Source organism: Octopus bimaculoides, chromosome Z (assembly GCF_046866305.1).
Source record: "Octopus bimaculoides isolate indiv1 chromosome Z, ASM4686630v1, whole genome shotgun sequence".
Classification (NCBI taxonomy): domain Eukaryota; kingdom Metazoa; phylum Mollusca; class Cephalopoda; order Octopoda; family Octopodidae; genus Octopus; species Octopus bimaculoides.
The window spans coordinates 40,063,131-40,085,471 of NC_142944.1; the positions used below are offsets into that span (position 1 = coordinate 40,063,131).

The 22,341-nt window shown below is 40.5% G+C and overlaps 1 protein-coding gene across 3 annotated transcripts in view; it reads left to right on the plus strand.

Moving 5' to 3' along the window:
- LOC106874314 (nucleolar complex protein 4 homolog) overlaps positions 1–22,341 on the plus strand; it is a 66,637-nt gene that overhangs the window by 43,429 nt on the left and 867 nt on the right. For all 3 annotated transcript variants that reach the window (XM_014922001.3, XM_014922002.3, XM_052973550.2), the window contains exons 9-10: positions 9,414–9,496; positions 13,439–13,549. In XM_014922001.3, the coding sequence (XP_014777487.3) occupies positions 9,414–9,496; positions 13,439–13,549 (194 nt within the window). The remainder of the gene's footprint in view (positions 1–9,413; positions 9,497–13,438; positions 13,550–22,341) is intronic.

A 22,341-nucleotide genomic window follows, 5' to 3' on the forward strand; every position in this document is an offset into this window, starting at 1 on the left:
GTTTTTTCTCTCTGCGCATGACTCAGTGGTTAGAGCATCGGGCTCACAATCATGAAGTAGTGAGTTCGATTCCTGGACCGAGCGGTGTGTTGTGTTCTTGAGCAAGACACTTTATTTCACCTTGCTCCAGTTCACTCAGCTTTAGAAATGAGTTATGACGTCACTGGTGCCAAGCTGTATCAGCCTTTGCCTTTTCCTTGGATAACACTGATGGCATGGAGACAGGAAAATGGTATGCATGGACGACTGTTGGTCTTTCATAAACAACCTTGCCCGGACTTGTACCTCGGAGGGGAACTTTCTAGGTGCAATCCCATGGTCAGTCATGACCGAAGGAGATCTTTATCCTATTGCTTATATTACATTACAGCCCTCCTCAGACAGCACAATATCCTGTGTGATCATACAGCTGTGTGAGTTTAATGCAGTTAACAATTAGAGCTGAAACCTGGACAGTAAAATTAACATACACTGAGCACTTTCATTCCTGTTTGTATATAATTTAAAGTTGTACTGGAAGGCACAAGACATTATCAAAATGGTTCTTGTTCACTAAGCAATTCCACACACTACACCTATATTCCATGGAGTTTTAAAATTGCCATCATATTGCTGTAAGTATGCAGTATTTATATCTGGTAATAATAACACAGAAACTATAATTTGTATTTTTAAGCTATATATAACACTAACAGAAATGCCCGGCCTTGCTCAGGATTAAAATGGCATAGTTTTAATCCTGCTGGAGTTCTGTGATGCAACCGATCTTATGGTTTGCAATACCAACTTCAGGAAACCTGCCTGTCACCTAGTCACCTACCAATCCGGCAGACACTCTAGCCAAATCGACTACATCCTCGCCAGAACTAGAGAAAGAGGGAGGCTTATAAATGCCAAAACCCTCCCTGGCGAAGAATGTACACCCCAACACAGATTAGTAGTTAGCGACTTCGAAATCAAGGCAATATGGGTGCCCAGAAGTAGACCGGCCAGGAGGAGAAGGGTATGGAAACTTAAAGACCCTGCAAATGGACAGAGATTTAGAGACAAGTTACTTGAAGCATTTGACGAAATAGAAGGGGATATAGCATCATACAACGTGGAAGACAATTGGAGATTTCTGCGGGACAACCTGTTGAGAGCTACAGACCAGATCTGTGGCTGGTGTAAAGTCCCCTCTCAACCCAGAGTAACGTGGTGGTGGAACAAGGATGTAGACGGGGCTATTAGACAAAAGAAACAGGCTTGGAAGGACTGGAAGAACGGTGGTAGCAGGGAATTGTACCAATCTGCCAGAAGGGAAGCTAGGCGACAGGTTTATTTAGCCAGAGGGGAAGCAGATAAGAAAAGATTTGCCAATGTTCTGCGCCGTGAGGACCAAAGACTCGAGGTATTTCGTGTTGCAAGACAGTGTAGGAGAGAGAATAGTGATGTTGTAGGAGAAAAATGTGTTCGCATGGATGATGGTACGCTTGCACTAAATGAGGCTGCAAAGAAAGAGGTCTGGAGATGTCACTACGATAGATTGCTTAATAAAGAGAATGAATGGGAGAAAGAGAGCCTGCCGTATGTCGACCCAACAGAGGGACCAGCTATCCGAGTTGACAGTACCAGGGTAGATAAAGCAATTAAGAGTATGAAGACAGGGAAAGCCCCCGGCCCATCAGGAATCACTGCAGAGATGCTCAAAATATCTGGCAGTGTTGGCTACAGCCTAGTCACCCGTATTACGAACCAGGTGATACACGAAGGAGTCATACCCAATGACTGGTGTAGCAGCACCATAGTAAACTGCTACAAAGGTAAAGGTGACGCTTTAGATACTAATAATTACAGAGGCATCAAGCTGTTAGATCAGGTTATGAAAGTTACGGAGAGGGTCATAGCCCAACTAATTAGGGAGCGAATCAATTTAGATGAGATGCAGTTTGGGTTCGTGCCAGGTAAAAGCACCACTGATGCCATATTTCTAGTGAGACAGCTGCAGGAGAAATATCTAGCCAAGGATAAACCTCTGTACCTGGCCTTCGTTGACATGGAGAAAGCCTTTGACAGGGTCCCCCGATCCCTTATCTGGTGGTCAATGAGGAAACTTGGGATAGAAGAATGGTTAGTGAGAGCTGTGCGAGCCATGTACAGAGATGCTGTCAGTAAGGTGAAGGTTGGAAATGGGTACAGTAATGAATTCCGGGTAGAGGTAGGGGTCCACCAAGGTTCCGTCCTCAGCCCCTTCCTATTTATCATAGTCCTCCAGGCGATCACAAAGGAATTCAAGACAGGTTGCCCCTGGGAGCTCCTCTATGCTGATGACCTTGCATTAATTGCACAGTCACTATCAGAACTAGAGGAGAAGTTTAAGGTGTGGAAGCAAGGACTAGAATTGAAGGGCCTTAGAGTCAACCTAGCAAAAACCAAAATCCTAATAAGTAGGAAGGTAGATAAAACAAACCCGTTCAGGTAGATGGCCCTGCTCAGTATGCAGTAAAGGAGTAGGTAGAAACTCTATAAGATGTACCCGGTGCAAGCTATGGACACATAAGAGGTGCAGCAATATCAAAGGCAGATTAACTATGAAGTTAGTTTTTGTATGTGGCAGATGTTCAGGTGCAATAAACACTGTAAACAAACAGGAAACAACTTCTATCTCATTCCAGGGTGAAAAACTAGATGTAGTCGATAGCTTCCGCTATCTGGGTGACCAAGTTAGTAGTGGGGGTGGGTGCGCTCAAAGTGTAACTGCTAGAATAAGAATAGCCTGGGCAAAGTTTAGAGAGCTCTTACCTCTGCTGGCGACAAAGGGACTCTCACTCAGAGTAAAAGGCAGACTGTATGACGCATGTGTACGAACAGCCATGCTACATGGCAGTGAAACATGGGCTGTGACTGCTGAGGACATGCGTAAGCTCGCAAGGAATGAAGCCAGTATGCTCCGCTGGATGTGTAATGTGAATGTGCATACCCGTCAGAGTGTAAGTATCTTGAGAGAAAAGCTGAACATAAGAAGCATCAGTAGTGGTGTGCAAGAAAGACGATTGCGCTGGTTTGGACATGTGGTGAGAATGAATGAGGATAGCTGCGTGAAAAAGTGCCACTCCCTAACAGTTGAGGGAACCCGTGGAAGAGGTAGGCCCAGGAAGACTTGGGCTGAGGTGGTGAGGCAAGACCTTCGAACATTGGGCCTCACCGAGGCGATGACTACTGACTGAGACCTTTGGAAATGTGCTGTGCGTGAGAAGACCCGGCAAGCCAAGTGAGATCGTTGCCAGGGCCCCTGGACTGGCTCATGTGCGGGTGGCACATAAGATGTACCATCCTGAGTGTGACCGTTGCCAGTACCGCCTGACTGGCCTTGTAGGGTTTTCGAGCGAGATCGTTGCCAGTGCCCCTGGACTGGCTCTTGTGCGGGTGGCACATAAAAGACACCATTTCGAGCGTGGCCGTTTTCGTGCGGGTAACACGTAAAAGCACCCACTACACTCTCTGAGTGGTTGGCGTTAGGAAGGGCATCCAGCTGTAGAAACTCTGCCAAATTTAGATTGGAGCCTGGTGTTGCCATCCGGTCTCACCAGTCCTCAGTCAAATCGTCCAACCCATGCTGGCATGGAAAGCGGACGTTAAACGATGATGATGATGATGATGATGATATATATATATATGTGTGTGTGTGTGTGTATATATATATATGTATATGTATGTGTGTGTATATATATATATATATATATATATATATATATATATCAAAAGGATGTGTTATAATACTATTTCACAGCCATACCAACAATCCAATAATACTAATCCACATATACAAATCCAACGATCCAACATACCTCCGTCATCAACTGCTCCATGGATATTATGGTTTCGACAGCACTAAAATAAGTTGTTTGGGAACAAACCAAAGGAACCACAACTTTCAAACACATTTACCCAATGTATAATTACATCGATAAATAAATTCCATATGTAAATTACAACCACTCCTAAATACGTTACTAAACAGCGACAACTCTATTAAGTCATAGAAAATTATAATCCCTACTGACTTCCATAGTTTAATATAAAAGTAAAGCTTAATAATCACATTATTTCAATCAATCAATGTATAGGCAGGATTGAGAGAGGGTGGGTAAGGGAGAGACTAATAGAGGCAGTGTTATGGAAGGGAGTAACAGGAAGGAAAAAGTTTAAGTAGTATAAGGGGTTTAGAGAGTGATAAGGTAGGGTATAGTGGGGCGAGTAAGAGATGTTGTGCTACCCCACATATATTGGTGGGTAGAGTGGTGCTTGGAGGGAAAATAAGATGATGATGAGCAGAATATATCCTCAAAGTGTCAGAGAGAACATGGTAACAGAAGAATTGGGGGAGAGTGGATAAAAATTGCCAGGGTACAATTCCTACCTACCATGATTAAGTAGGAAAGAGAGAAACAAGTGGTAGTAAGATATAAATGGTGGAGTCATGGTATTTTGGTTAACAAATTGAATACTGACCTCTCAATTATTGTATAATTATTGTATAATGAGTAGGAAGAGAAACGATGGGAAGATGAGGTGGGGTGAGTGTAGAATAGGTTGAATGGGAGAATGTAAGAAGAGACAGGAAAAAGTTGTGTGCATGATGCAGTAGGCAAGGAGTGGAGTAAGGGTTGGAGTTATGGGGGGGGGCGTGCACTATTATACTATTTATGACAAATATTTTGCCAATAGGTGTAGGAGTGGCTGTGTGGTAAGTAGCTTGCTTACTAACCACATGGTTCCATGTTCAGTCCCACTGCGTGGCACCTTGGGCAAGTGTCTTCTTCTATAGCCTCGGGCCAACCAAAGCCTTGTGAGTGGATTTGGTAGACGGAAACTGAAAGAAGCCCATCGTATATATATATATGTATATATGTGTGTGTGTATATGTTTGTGTGTCTGTGTTTGTCCTCCCACCATCGCTTGACAACCGATGGTGGTGTGTTTACGTCCCCGTAACTTAGCGGTTCGGCAAAAAGAAACTGATAGAATAAGTACTAGGCTTCCAAAAAGAATAAGTCTTGGGGGCGATTTGTTCGACTAAAGGCGGTGCTCCAGCATGGCCTCAGTCAAATGACTGAAACAAGTAAAAGAGTAAATGAATAAAAGAGTAAGCTTGCACAAGCAGTGAGATCTTCTGCAGCATCACATATCGCCAGTTGCTATTGTTGCTGCTGTTGTTTTTCTTGAGCTTAAATCCTGCTTAGGTTAACTTTGTCTTTCATCCTTCCAGTCTGGTACCGGAGTTGATGGTAGTGACTAACCCTTCTCCTCAAAATAGCCAAAATTCTATCTAAATCAGATCAGAAACAATTATTACAGTTGTTGTTACACTTTTGGAAAAGTCCTGATATGTATTGGTGACCTTACCAGTGCTGTTGCATCCAGTCCACATTGTATAATGGTTGGTGTTTAGAAGGGCATCCAGCTGTAAAAAGCCATGCCAAAAACAGGCCTTGCTGGTGCTGGTGCCACGTAAAAAGCATTCAGTTCACTCTGTAAGATGGTTGGTATTAGAAAGGGCATCCAACTGTAAAGAACCATGCCAAAACAGACGGTGAAGTCTGGTGCAGTCTTCTGCTTAGCCAGCCCCTGTCAAACTGTCCAACCCATGCCAGCATGGAAAACAGATGCTAAATGATGATGATGATGATGATGAGGATGATGAATATTTCAACTAGTATGCCGTTCTCTCTTATGTTCACAATATACCTTGGACTGTTGCCAGTACCGCCTGACTGGCCCTCGTGCTGGTGTTACGTAAAACACTCACTACACTCTCGGAGTGGTTGGTGTTAGGAAGGGCATCCAGCTGTAGAAACTCTACTAAATCAGATTGGAGCCTGGTGTCGCCTCCTGGTCCACCCGTCCTCAGTCAAATTGTCCAACCCATGCTTGCATGGAAAGCGGATGTTAAACGACGATGATGATGTCAAGAATAATGAAAAATGAAAGATACATAAAGAACAAATCTATTTACAAGTTTTGTGTGTTGATAACTGCTTGATCTGGTTTGTATCAAGGAAAATAAAGAACTCTTAGTTGAAATCTTTTTTTCCCTATAAATCCCATGGTAATGAGAATGACAGATGCTCAGTAGAAAGATTGTTCAATGTAAAAAAATCAATCCATGCTTCTATTTTTAATTGCATATCACACTTTTATAATTGCGTATTTAGTTTCATGAAAGGTTATGTCAATCTTCATGAATCATTTTTTTTTCTCGTTTTTTTTGCTTTGTTTTATATGAGCCGTTCCAAGTCTCAAGTAACAGCAAATTGGTCGTTTTACTATGGATATTGTTTACGAGTAGCAATGATATATTGTAGGGAAAGGAGACAGGGCACTGTGTATTAAGGTTATGTTTAAAGTCTGTAGTAATATTTGCAATTTTGAAAGAATTTAAAAGATTCATTCATTTGAATCAGCATATTCTCATCAACACCCTGAGAATATACTCTGGCTCATCTTCGTCTTATTTCTCCTTCAAGCACCACTCTATCCATCAATATATAATGTAGGTGTAGTACCACATCTCCTCTTACTCAACCATCCCCACTACCCTTATCACTCTCTAAAACCCCTTACACTACTTGAACTCTCTCCCTCCTATTACTCTCTCCCTTAACACTGCCTCTCTTAGACTCTCCCCTACCCACCCTCTCTCATCAGTAAACCTGTATAACTCCAAAAAGAATTGTTTTGGATACTGGACAAATAGTCCAACCTTTGCAAGCAGACTTACCACCCCATAATCGTTTTGTCCCCTCCCCATCTCCTTCATACCACTCCTTAACATTTCACTACTCCTTCCCCTTTTCTGTCTCTTCCATTATTCTCATCCCAACACTGCTCTCTCTCTTTTAAACACTGTTACCTCTAGCTAACAATGTTTTCCTTAGAATGTGGACAGTACTATGAAATGAATTCTTTTGTAGTTCTGATACTTTTGGGTTTCCTGATATTTGGCCATAGTGTTTAAGAGCACCATTTGGTATTATCCCCAAAACTCTGTTGATCACAGGTACAGTTGTTCTTACATGCCATATTCTTGACACCTCTGTTTCAATGTTCTTAACTTTTCAAATGTTTTTTACAGAAGTGTTGCAGTCTGCTGGGATTAGCATATCTATGAGCAGACAAGTTTTTTGTCAGCATAATTTTTTTACTATGAAATCTAGTCTATTGTCCTGACTTGCTTTGATTAGTTTGAATACTAAAGTCCTAAACAATGGTGATGCATTTATTTTCTACTACTTTGGCAGGCTTGTGTTCCCACCGGTTCTTTTCATATGGGAGTCCAAATTTACGGCATATGATCCAATGTAAAATACTGACCAAGTTAACCATGGCAATTAATATATTCATTTGTGGCTAACATGGAACATCCAGAGATGAATTGGTCAATTGTTTCTCTTGTTGCACCTCAAAAATGGCTGGCAGGATCTACACCATTTTTAAGAATGTTATCTTGCTGGTTTCTCATTGGTAGACATTGATCCTGAGTTGTTATAATGAAGATCTCTGTTTCTGATTTAAGTCCAGATGGATCATGTCCGTGTCAACATAAGGATTACTGGCCCTTATGGAATAATCACTTTGTAATGCTTTTGAGATTCCGTTTTATTTGGCTTGATCTTTTTATTTGTTTTTCCGTTTCATCTAGTTGTATCTCAGTTTTGTTTATAATTCCTTGCTTCTGATATTGAGTACATACGGTTTTGAAATTTAAGTTTAAACATTCAGTCATTGGTGTTCTTTAGATGGGCATCTACCCCTATGGTTTAGAGACAGTTGCAGTTGCACCAGTCTATGTCCTTCATACTTTTGTGGGATGTGTAGTCTATTTACAACTGCCATTGGGTGATGAATGTGGTGCACTGTGAGGACTTACATACTTTTGTATCAATTTTACAGATATGGACTGTTTTATGCTATAGTTGTAGGTTATAGCAACTATGGCTAATGTACTGATTGCATGAAACCTAATTTTCACATTAAGTTTGCTCTATAGGATAGCTCCAACAATACAATAACATTCTGTATTTTTTCATGCGTTTGTGGGTGCTGGATACCATAATTATACACCTAAATATTTGTAACTTTTCAGGATCTAATTCTTTGATGATAGTAGACCTGTCTATCTGTATGTTGTTTGTTTTCAGGAGTTTTTCCTCGAAGAATGTGACTTTAGCACATTTATCAAAGCAAGCTCCATTCCAAAATTGTCACTAAATTGTTTCACTATTGTTAAAAGCTGTTTCAGATGTTGATTATCTTTCATGGAAAGCTTTAGATTATCATCCATGTAAAGGAGGTGATTGATTTGTCTATTGTATACTCTGTACCAATGTTTTGTATCATTCAACATTTTAGGGGAACAAGGGCAGGCAAAAGAGTAGTAGTGATAAAGAGTCGCCTTGAAAAATGCTGCAGTTTATCTCGATGTCACCAGCATTCATAGTGCTCACCTCTAAATTCACTATAACGGTTATATTCAAGTGTTTCATAGCATTTGATAGAAAAATCACCTGTAATCAGAGTGACTTTATAAATTTCCAAGCATTTCTCAATCCAACAATGGTGAAGGCTCTTTTGTAGTTGGTCCTGGTAATAGAAAGATTTTGTGTTTTTTTTTTTTGTGGCAGTCCTCTAGAACAGGGGTTTTCAAACTTTTTGACTTGCGGACCCCTTTATATTTCAGGCTTTACCTTAGGGACCCCCTTATAAACGCTTATGAAATTTATACATAAATATTTGCTTAAAATAACATATATTTTTACATTTATTTATTTAACAGTATTTAACAAATAGGTTTGTTGTCAATTAAAAGATTTCGATTAAAAAACATATATAAAATCAAATTGCCCATAAAAAGTATTTGCTGTCCACGGACCCCCTGTCTTGTCCTTGCGGACCACAGTTTGAAAACCTCTGCTCTAGAATAATGTTATTGATTTACCCTTTTGATACTCACCTGCCTCAGACTGCCCTTGCTCTGTGTTACAAATACCTCAGTTTCAAGGGTTCTGAATTAAAATCTTCCTTCAGAACTTGGTGTTAATTTATGTTCCAAAAACCAATTAATAATGACTAGGTTACTTTACTAAATTCTTCATGGTTTTCAAAATTAATTGAAGTAAAGACAGAGTATCTCAACAGAAATATAGTAACAAAAGGGTTAAAAACCAGTTCTTCCATCATGTGTTGTCTTGATTCTATAGGGTCTCTACTTGTTCTGCAACCATTTTATAAATTGTACTGGTTGGATTTTATTGTGGTACCAGCACTAATGGTGTCTTGTGTTCTATAAGACTAAGAGATTTCTTATTACTCTGATCTATTCGTTTTTTGTTTTAATTAAACTAAAATTTTCTAATTTATTTTCTCTTTTCTAGAATATAGCAGTGACCCCTATCTTCCTGATGAGGTTGATCCTGTCAAATGTTGTGCCTTAGAGAGCAGTTTATGGGAACTGCGGGTAAGTTTGAACTAGCTAACTGAATATTCCCTCAATTGTTTCTTGCCATTTGGTAATCTCAGCTGTTTCCTTGCCTGCTTCATGTGCTTGTGTCCTGCATTTTATCCTCTATAGCTTGAACTGGATATCTTCTGGGATTCCAGAAGACCTGTTGAGGCAAGTGAAATTGAATTCAAAATTGAACCAAATTTGACGACTGGCATCCATGCCAACATTCCTTCATTGGACACTAAACTCTGCTTGTGCCAGTGGAGCACTAATAGCACCATACGAGTGGGATCACTGCCAGAGCAGCTGTCTGGCTTCCGTGCCGGTGGCACATAAAAAAGCACCATTTGAGCGTGATTGTTACCAGCATCACCTTACTGGCACTTGTGCCAGTGGTATGTGAACAAAAAACATTTGAGCGAGGTCGTTGCCAGTGCCAATGGACTGACTCCTGTGCAGGTGGCACGTAAAAAAACACCATCTTGAGGGTGGCCGTTGCCAGTACCGCCTGACTGGCCCTCATCCTGGAGGCATGTAAAAGCACCCACTACACTCTCGGACTGGTTGGCGTTAGGAAGGGCATCAAGCTGTAGAAACTCTACCAGATCAGATTGGAGACTGGTGCAGCCATCTGGTTCACCAGTCCTCAGTCAAATCGTCCAACCCATGCTAGCATGGAAGGCGGACGTTAAACGATGATTATGATGGTGATAATGATTTTACATGTAAGTATTGATGTTTCAACTGAACATCAGCCACAACAGTTTCGCTAGTCTGGGAGGGGCTGTAAATGTCATGAACATTGCCTCTTTTGATTAACAAAAAAAAAAAAAAAAAATCACACACCATCATCATGATCGTGATGATGATGATGATGATGTTGATCATCTAATGTCCTTCTTCCATGTTGGCATGAATAGGACAGTCTTATAGGATTCAAGGAATCATAGGACAGCATCATGCTCCAATGTTTGCTTTCACATGGTTTATATGCCAACCACCTGGCAGAGAAGATCTGCCTCAATGAATTCCGCCTGACCCATACAAGCATGGATGATGATGGTGGCGATGGTGGTGGTAGTGGTGGCGGCAGTGGTGGCGGCAGCGGTGGCAGCGATGATGATGACAGTTTTGTTGTTAACTATATTTGGAAGTCAAAACTTTCAAACATATGAAGAGTTCTATAAATACTGTTTACAAAATCCCAGTGTAATGGGTTGGGATGGCTTCAGAATTCCAATGTTTTTACAAGCCCCTGTGGACCCTTGTAATTTTTTTGTCATGCTAATGAGAGTGCTAATGAGTATGCATGGTCCACTATGTATGTGTATGTGTGTGATGATGGTAGTGGTGAGTTTGGGGGTCTCTTTTATTGACTTATAGAGATTACACTGAGTACTGTCTTTGTACACTCAGCTCAATGAATATGGACACTTCTTAGTTTCAACTGTCCTTGAGAAAGGACTGAACTGAATTCACTATATTAATGAAGCACTCAAAAATTTTACTGTGCTCCTGCTGCTTTTTTTGTCTTGATTTTCACCTCTGATATATCTTACCTATGTATTTAGTCATGAAGAGTGTATATAATTTCATGTGTCTGTGTGTATATGAAGATGATGATGATGATGATATATATATATATATATATATATATATATATATATATATCATTGCTATTGTGTTACTGTTGTATTTGGCCAAATGCAGTTTTTTCATTATTTATTTTTGCTTGTAATAGCCAGTTATTTTGGTCAAATTATCATATCTCCAGCTGCTTCAGATGGCAAGATATCAAAAATTGTCAAAGTGTGGTACAACGGTTTGGTTATGGAATGGGGAACCTATTTTTTCATTTTCTGCAAAAGCAATGCTTTGGACTTACAACACTTTTGCATAATAGCAACAATATATATATATATATATATATAAAAGCACCCACTACACTCTCTGAGTGGTTGGCATTAGGAAGGGCATCCAGCTGTAGAAACTCTGCCAAATCAGACTGGAGCCTGGTGTTGCCATCCGGTTTCACCAGTCCTCAGTCAAATCGTCCAACCCATGCTAGCATGGAAAGCGGACGTTAAACGATGATGATGATATATATATATATATATATATATATATATATATAGCTGCTGGCATGACTGTGTAGCAAGAAGCTTGCTTCCCAAACACACAGGTGTTCTGGGTTCAATCTCACTGTGAGGCACCTTGGGTTGACCAAAGCCTTGTAAGTGGATTTGGTTGACGGAAACTGAAGTAAGTCCATCATGTGTGTGTGTGCGTGTGTGTGTGTGTGCATTTTTGTGTTTGCCCTCTCCACTGCTTGACAACTGGTGCTGGTAACTTAGTGATTTGGCAAAAGAAACAATAAAATAAGTACTAGGTTCAAAGAACAAAATAAGTTCTGGGGTCGATTTGTTTAATTAAAACCTTTCAAGGCGGTGCCCCAGCATGGCTGCAGTAAAAGAGTGAAACAAGTAAAAGGTAAAAGACAAAAGATATATATATATATATATATATATCATCATCATCATCGTCGTCGTTTAATGTCCGCTTTCCATGCTAACATGGGTTGGATGATTTGACTGAGGACTGGTGAAACCAGATGGCTACACCAGGCTCCAATCTGATTTGGCAGAGTTTCTACAGCTGGATGCCCTTCCTAACGCCAACCACTCCGAGAGTGTAGTAGGTGCTTTTATGTGCCACCGGCACGAAGGCCAGTCAAGCGGTACTGGCAACGGTCACGCTCAAAATGGTGTATTTTACGTGCCACCTGCACAGGAGCCAGTTCGGCGGCACTGGCAACGATCTCGCTTGAATGTCTTTACACGTGCCATCTGGCACAAGTGCCAGGAAGATGATGTTGGGCACAGGTGCCACTGATGGTTTCGCTTTCGCTTGCCCCAAATATAAAGTGGAACACACATACACAAGGTGTGTGTATTGTTGGTTTGTTGGGCAGCTGTGTTTTTTAGGCGTAAGTGAATATATTCTTAATGCCCTTAGTGTAAAAACACCCGAAAACACCGAGCATAGCCAAGTGAGGTAACTCACGTCAAATCCCTTTTTTTGGCGTGACACACTTCGATGTTTTGTCTTTGCTTTGACTTCTCAATGCTATGTACTGAGCAAGGGCTCTGCTGTGAGCTGTCTGTCCAACTGGCTGTGACTATATGCTAAATGGGTTAAGAACCATCTGCTGGTATGTCCCAACATGTCATGCCACGGAAAAAATTCATATATGAATTAGAAACAGCTTATGTATATAAGCAAATTAGAAACCCCTTAGGTATATAAACAAATGAATTAGAAACAGCTTAGGTCTATAAATGAGGTGTGTATGTTGTTTGTTTGTATGACAGCTTTTTTTTTCAGAGCGATAAACATCGCTGTTTCATCATTGTTTTAACTTGTCAATGCCACATACTGAGCAGGGTCTGCTGCATGCTGTTTCACTGGCTATGACTATATGCTAAATGGTTTATGAACCATCTGCTGGTATGTCCCAACATGTCATGCCTGCTTTTGGTGTTTTTACACTAAGGGCATTGAGAATACATTCTCTTATGCCTAAAATGCAGCTGTCTGACAAACTAACAGCACACACACCTCGTGTATGTGTGTTTGACTTCGTCTATATACCTTAAGCTACTTCTAATTCATATTGTAAATGAGTGTTATCATCATGCAAACAGTATCTCCATAATTACGAAACATTACCTTAATTGGTGGAAGCATCAAGCTACAGAAATTCTGCCTCAACAAACTTCGTCTGACCCATGCAAGCATGGAAAAGTGGATGTTAACAATGATGATGATGATGATGATGATGAGGATTTGTATATTCCAGTTTGTGAACCCCCTTTATAAACCCCTTGTGTATTCTTTTAGACTGTGTTTTATTCTTTGTTACAGTTTATTATTTCTTTTCTTCTAATGCTCCAGGTTTTACAGAGTCATTACTGCCCTAAAGTAGCTGTCGACAGTCGAAAGGTAAATCAACTGAAAAAATCTCAAAAGGATTTGTCAGATATATTAGAGACCACCACAGATGATGTAAGTTTTTCATAAATTGTATTCTCTTTCATTCTGCCCTGTGCATTATTGGAACATTTGCTTATTTTTTTTTAATTGTTTTAATTAGGAGTAATTATAAAATATGTCAATTTAATACTTTAGTTTCATGTATAAGTCTGTTCATAAATCTTATCCACAGGCATTTTTGTAGGTTTATGTAAATTGTTCCCATTCTGTCACTTTCTTTAATGCTGTCATTGCTACTACCGCCACCACAATCACCACCATCACTACCCAGCCACTATCATTGCCGGCACCATTACCACCACCACCACCACTGACATTACCAAAACCACTACCACCACTACTGCTATCACTACCACTACCGTCACAACCATCACTACCACCACCAGCACCACAACTACTTCTGCTACCCAACCACCATCATTGTCACCTCCAGCACCACTACCACCACCATTACCACTGCCACCACCATTACCACTGCCACCACCATTACCACTGCCACCACTGCTACTGTCATCACCACCACTACCATCACTACTTCTACCACAGCCACTACTACCACCTTGACCACTATCACAGCCATAACTGCAACTTAAACCATTATTACCACCACAACTACCCACACTACAACCATAACCACCACCACTTCAGATTTGTCTGGATTATTCCCAATATGTTGCTCAGCCTAATACCATCACCTGGGTCTTGGTTATCTTCAACAGAATCCATGCTGTTGTTAATGCTTGAACCTGGTTCTTGGTCTGCAAGTAACTCAGTGTGCTCATGTGCTGATTCCTTCTGCAGGAAAACCATTAGTCATGGTTCCATGGTTCTTTTCATTTTGTCAACCTCTGCTTAACCACTCTTGGTGTTGTTGTTGTTGTTGGCACTCCGTCGCTTACGACGTCGAGGGTTCCAGTTGATCCGATCAACGGAACAGTCTGCTCGTGAAATCAACGTGCAAATGGCTGAGCACTCCACAGACACGTGTACCCTTAACATAGTTCTCGGGGATATTCAGCGTGACACAGTGCTTTTGCACCACTGTTATAGCTTACCTATTTATATAGCCATGAAGAGTGTATATAATTTTGTGTGTATGTGTGTTTGTGCATATATATATCATCATCATCGTCATTCTTTAGTGTCTGTTTTTCCATGGTGGTATGGGTTAGATGGTTAAGACTGGGACTGGTAAACTGGAGAGCAGCACAGGTTCCTGTCTGTTTTGGGTTGATTTCTATGGCTAGATGGCCTTCCTAACTCCAACCACTCCACGGAGTGTACCAGGTGCCTTGGGTGCCTTTAATGTGTCGCACACACAACATACATACATACATACATACATACATATTAATATTTCTAAGTCTCTCTAAAGGAGACTACGGGATATTAGTAGTTATCGCCAAGCCAACATGGCAGTCCAGGAAAATAGGATGAATGCTGCCGTTGATCAGCTCCAAGAGGCCATCGCCTCTATCTAGCTATGTGACACATGAACCTGTGTCCATTATAACCTTCGAACAGGGGAGGTCAGTTGCTTCCCCTTGTTGGTCAGGCATCTACAAACTAGTTTCGGGGTATTTGCCCCTTATCAATGTAGAGCAGCCAAACTTGTTTTCCTGGACTGCCATGTTGGCTTGGCGATAACTATTAATATCCAGTACTGCTGCCGTAGTCTCCTTTAGGGAGATTTAGAAATATTAATATTTCTACTTTTGAAAAACCAGTGGATGTATTCCACTGAATTTAGGTAAATAATCCTTCGAACAGACGGTCAGTAGCAATGTCTGTTGGAAGCTGCTGACCTCCCCAGTTCGAAGGTTATAATGGACACAGGTTTGTGTGTCACATAGCTAGCTAGAGACGATGGTCTCTTGGAGCTAATCAGTGGCAGTATTCATCCTATTTTCCTGGACTGCCATGTTAGCTTGGTGATAACTATTAATATATGTGTGTATATATATATATATATATATATATATATATATATATATATATATATATATATATATATATATATATATATATAAACTTCTCGGAGTGGTTGGCATTAGGAAGGGCATCCAGCTATAGAGACCTTGCCAGATCAGATTGGAGCCTGGTGCAGCCTCCTGCTTGCCAGTTCTGTCAAACCATCCAACCCATGCCAGCATGGAAAGTGGACATTAAACGATGATAATCCTCCTTCCATGCTGGCATGATTTGACAAGAGCTGGCAAGTCAGAGGATTGTGCTAGGCTCTAATATTTGCTTCAACATGGTTCCTATGGCTGGATGCCCTTCCTAAAACCAGACACTTATCAGAGTGTTCTGAGTGCTTTTTACATGGCACCATCACCAGCAAGGTCACCTGCTAACATTAAAGGCAAAACCTCATCAATTGAGGAGGGTGAGCAGTATTGAGGCAGGTGACCTTATGCCAGGTGACAAGAGGTTAAGTTATGCGAGAAGGACAGAAACAAGTGCCTTACTGTAGAGAAGATGTATGGTCGTCCTGTTTGTGGTGAAAATGTCAGGGTGTACCTGTAAGTTAGAGGATGGTGAATATAAGAGAAGGGATATGGGTAGGTAAATTCGCAAAAGTGTATAAGGCAAGTGGCAGATGGATAGAGATGGGGATTGCTAGAAAATGCAGTGAGTGGTAAACATGGGTGGAGGAGGCATGAATATCAGGAATTAGGAGTGGATTGAGGAGGTGGAAGGTGGCAACAGCAAAGATGATGTGATGAATTTGGGGCAAGAAATAGGCTCAGCACCAGGGATGAAACCAGACGTATATCAGGGAGGAAATCGCAGAAAACATGATGTAGGGGAAAGGGGAGAGCTAGTGCCATTATTGAAATGGTGTTGTTCTCCAGAGGAGGCGAAAGAGGGCATTCAGAACAAAATAAGGAGGTAAGGGATGATAATGAAGTGGTTCCCAGGAGGATGAGATATCGGGGATCAAATATGTGCAGTTCCATAATTATAGCAGCTGAGTGTGAATAGTGCCATAGTCAGAAAAGAGAGGGAGGGGGTGGCTGTTAGGAAGATGAATTGCGAGGGATGGAGTGATACATGAAGGGCAGATAGGGTGCAGGAGCATCAGCATAAGCAATATGCTTTTAGGGACTCACTTTAGTTTAGATCAGTGGTCCTCAACCATTTTTTTGTCTATGGACCCCTTTAATTCCTATTATATTTTTATCATTAAATATTAGGAATTGCATTAAAAAAAAATGATTAGATATGAGGAATTGTATAAAAAGATTAAAATGTTTTGTGTATTGTAGAAGTATAACCGATTTGTTGTGAATAATTTTTAACAACAAAATCTTATATGGACCTCCAAGGGTCATATGGACCCCAGTTGAGAACCACTGGCTTAGACGGATATGTGGACAGGTCTTTTCAAGCATAGTCCATCATCATGATATAATCAGCTGTAGAAAACAATACTAAAACAGACAACAAAGCTTGACATAGACATTTAGTTTGTCAGCTCTTATCAAGCCATCCAACCCATGCTAGCAGGGAAAATGGATGTTGAATGATGATGATGATAACACACACATACACAGTCACATCAAGAACCTTGCAAACCAAATAAAAAAAGTGAAGTATAATATATATATATATATAGAGGATAGCTGCGTGAAAAAGTGCCACACCCTAACAGTTGAGGGAACCCGTGGAAGAGGTAGGCCCAGGAAGACCTGGGCTGAGGTGGTGAGGCAAGACCTTCGTACATTGGGCCTCACCGAGGCGATGACTACTGACCGAGACCTTTGGAAATGTGCTGTGCGTGAGAAGACCCGGCAAGCCAAGTAAGATCGTTGCCAGTGCCCCTGGACTGGTTCTTGTGCGGGTGGCACATGAGATGCACCATTTTGAGCGTGGCCGTTGCCAGTACCGCCTGACTGGCTCCCGTAGGATTTTCGAGCGAGATCGTTGCCAGTGCCCCTGGACTGGCTTGTGCGGGTGGCACATAAAAGACACCATTCGAGCGTGACCGTTTTCGTGCGGGTGACACGTAAAAGCACCCACTACACTCTCTGAGTGGTTGGCGTTAGGAAGGGCATCCAGCTGTAGAAACTCTGCCAAATTAGATTGGAGCCTGGTGTTGCCATCCGGTTTCACCAGTCCTCAGTCAAATCGTCCAACCCATGCTAGCATGGAAAGCGGACGTTAAACGATGATGATGATGATGATGATGATATATATATATATATATATATATATATATATATATATATATATATGTATGTATGTATGTATGTATGTATATCAAGCTGATCTACATTTTATTATGATGTCCAGACAATAAAACTGTTATATAGAGAGGTGGTGATGGTCTTGAGTGTGTGTATGTGTGCTTGTGTCTCCTTATCTTGACATTACATGATAGCAGTGAGTATCACTGTCATAGAGTCAGAGTCATTCATTTCCATTATTGTACCAGAAGTTTGGCCAAGAGAAAATTTTATGTTGCTTGGAAACAGGTGAAGGTTGGTGATGGGGAGGGTTGAAGAAAATATATCCAGCTGTAGAAAATCTGCCTCAACAAGCTCTGTCTGACACATATGTAAGCATAGGAAAGAGGACAATGATGATGATAATAATGATGATATATATGTATCTATATATATATATGTACATATATATATATATATATATATATATATATATATAGATAGATAGATACAGTTCAAAAGTAAATAGACACTCGTATGTGTGTATACACACATGTATGTATACACACATGTATGTATACATATCATCATCATCATCATCGTCGTTTAACGTCCGCTTTCCATGCTAGCATGGGTTGGACGATTTGACTGAGGACTGGTGGAACCCGAAGGCTACACCAGGCTCCAATTTGATTTGGCAGAGTTTCTACAGCTGGATGCCCTTCCTAACGCCAACCACTCAGAGAGTGTAGTGGATGCTTTTTACGTGCCACCGGCATGAAGGTCAGTCAAATCTGTGTGTGTGTATATATATATATATATATATATATATATATATATATAAACATGTATATGTGTATATATATTTGTATGTGTATGTATGTGTATGTGTGTGTGTGTGTGTATATATACACATACACACTCACATGTATATATGCATATGTCGGTATGTGGGTGTGCGGGTGTCTGGGTGTCTGTGGGTGTGTGTCTGTCTCTCTGGACCCTGACTGGCTTACTATCTGATTGTACTAGTCGTCCTCAAGACCTCAGGTGTTCTTGGACTCTGTGGTGCTGATTATCTTCTGCAAAATCAAGATAACTGGCCTATCTGAGAAATGAGCTCCATGAGGTGGGATGGCCGTTGTAGCAAGTGTCGCACCCTTGCAATTATGTCCACAAATTGCAGCTGAAACCGCCATTTGGACTGGGCTGGACAACCTGTTTCCCCCCCCTCCCAGCCCCACATCTTGTGTTGCTGAATAATTTGTTGCTAAAACAAGTTCATTTTAGGCTCAAAAAAATAAATAAAATATTTAAAACTTAAACTACTTGTTTAAGTTTTCACATGCAGTATTAAGTACTGCATGTGAATTTCTGCTCATGTATTGTAATTTCATCTGTTGTTAAATCTGGGTTTGAGTATATTCTGCTGAGTATATTTAAAAAAGAAAACAATATATTAGAAGTTTATAAAATGTTTAATCACATTATCTTATGTGTTTCATTGGTGTAGGCGCAATGGCCTAGTGGTTAGGGCAGCGGACTTGCGGTCATAGGATCGCGGTTTCGATTCCCAGACCGGGCGTTGTGAGTGTTTATTGAGCGAAAACACCTAAAGCTCCACGAGGCTCCGGCAGGGGATGGTGGCGAGCCCTGCTGTACTCTTCCACCACAACTTTCTCTCACTCTTACTTCCTGTTTCTGTTGTGCCTGTAATTCAAAGGGTCAGCCTTGTCACACTGTGTCACGCTGAATATCCCCGAGAACTACGTTAAGGGTACACGTGTTTGTGGAGTGCTCAGCCACTTGCACGTTAATTTCACGAGCAGGCTGTTCCGTTGATCGGATCGACTGGAACCCTTGATGTTGTAAGCGACGGAGTGCCAACATGTGTTTCATTGATACATACATATATACATGCATGCATGCATAAGTAGTTGTCTGAAAATGTCATCATGGTATTATCTACCAATGAGTCATGATGTTATAGCTAGGACATTGATCGTATAATGAGATCTGTCAGAAGAATAACTCTAAGGACAATGAAATAAGAGCCCACAGTATGGTAGAAGCCATAGCAACTCATAATAAAAAGGAGTACTAGTGGAATGCCCTAGTGAAAACCTCAATAATATGTAAATGTAATAGACCTGTTATAATGATTTGGGATATAGAAGAGAAACTGTGTGCAGTTATGGAAATTAGCTGCCCAGCAGATGTTAACATAAAACTGCAGATCAGTGAAAAATGGAATATCTACATTGAATTATTGAGAAATTTGCAGTTACTCTGTCCAGATTGTAGCAGTAATTATTGGGGTACTGGAATATGTAACACTACCTAAATACCAGTGTTGAGAAATGAGGCTTCTCAAAACAAGAAAGGAGAAAGCTGATTCAAAGACTACAGATCCAATCCATCACTGGAACTGTAAAACTTTTCAGAATTTTATCATTTAAGTAGATATAAACATGTCTAGATTTGCAAGTGTATGCATGAGAAGACATTCATAAAACAAAACATATAAATACATGCATGCATACACACACACACATACACACACACACATACACACACACACATACCCATCCAAATGTTTATGTTGAAATTTCACTGAAGGAGCCTTGGATCTAGGTTAGAAACTAGTTCTTTCTCTATTGGCAAAAAATCTTGAAATAAAACTGAACAATGACATAAATACATACATGTATACATACATATACATAAGTATACACACACATACATATCCATACATACATACATACATACATACATATATACATACATACATACACACTCACTATACACACACACACACACACACACACACACACACATACGTACACAACATGCACACACATAGATATATAAATACATACATAGCCACCCTACCTCACAGGGCTCATTTCTCAAATGGGTCACAGTTATCCTGACTTTTCAGAGGACAGTACATCTATGGACCATTGATAAGGAGTATGTAATTCCAGTACCCAAGATACATTTTCAGCTTCATACCCAGTTGGAGCAACTGGGATACATACCAATCCGTCTAGAGCAAAGTATGGCTGAACTTGGAATCTTGGTGCAGAGAATGCAAATCCTTAAGTCATATGCTACAAACGATCACCATATCTGAGACTATAAAAATCTGCAAGGATGATGGTTAAATCATGATGCTTTCCTTATGTCACAACTTAGCTATCAAGAAGTTGGCTGGTCAAAATTTACTTTAAATTACAAAGACAAAGAGATCACATACAAACATTTAAAACTGAGTCAAAAATTTTGCAGTAACGTGGTAACTTATGTGCTTTAACCCTTTAGTGTTTAAACCGGCCATATCTGGCCAAAATATTCTACATATTTTATATTCAAATGGACGATATCTAGCCTTTCACACCTAACCTACATTGACATTCTAAAAATAAACAATCACATCATTGAAACCTCAAAGCTATAAGATAATGCATGATTAATTAAAAACAATTTGAGTGAAAAATTATTACATTTAACAGAGTAATCTGAACACTAAAGGGTTATTAGTCAAGTTATAACAAAAACAGCCTAGCATTCAAAGTAAAGGCCATCGTGTTCCACCTTCTGAAGCCACCTTTTTGGCTGTTCTTTCATCCTATGCTGATACCAGTTGTTGTCCTTCGAAGCAAAGAACTCCTCCACTGAAGTGTCCACTGTCTCTTGGTTGATGAAGCATTGTAAGCACAGGAAGTGAGCCATGGATTGAAAGAATTAACAATCTGAGGGAGCTAAGTCTGGACTACATGCTGGGTTTGACATCAGTTCAATTCCTTCAAGTTCCTGGAGAGTATTCTGGGTTGTCTAAGTTGTATGAGGTCTTGCATTGTCTTGCTGCTGAAGAGCTTGCTTTCTGTTAATCGATATCAGGTATTTTTGCTGCACAATGACATTCATCTGCTCCAGCTGTTCAGAGCACAAGATGGTATTGGTGGTTCAACTGTTCAGAACAAATTCATATTGAATTATCTCCTCATAATTCCACCAGATGCAGAGCATCACTTCATGTTTGAAATGCCCATATTTGGCAACAAATTCTGGAAGCTGGCCTTTGCTCAGCTACTGCTTATGCACATTAGGATTGCAAAAAATTATCCACTTTTAATTGCATATTATTATCCTCTCGAGGAAAGACAGATCACATGGGTTTTCCAAGAGCTCCTTGCAGCCATTCAATCACCTCTGTGCTTGAGCTAGGGATACAATTTGCCTGCTCCATATGCTTTTACTGAATTTGTGGTGGTGATGACCCACTCTGGACTGTGAGATGCCAAGCCTGCCTCAGACTGTCTGAGTGCTACTTGCTGGATTTGCCTCTATAGCTTTGAGCACAGCCTCAGAATCCATGATTTTAGGCCTAACTGACCATGCCTGATCATCAAGGTTCTTGCAACCTAAGCAAAACTTCTTAAATTATCTGGTTACTGTCCTGTGATCAATTGTCCATTCACCTTTCACATATTAGATATTTCTGGTTGTTTCTACAGTGTTATGGCCCAATTCAAACTCACAAAGTGTAAGTTCCCAATATTTGACAATGGTGCACATTCATCTGTGCAGCTTTCAAAATCACATACATACAGAGTGAAGCAATGCACA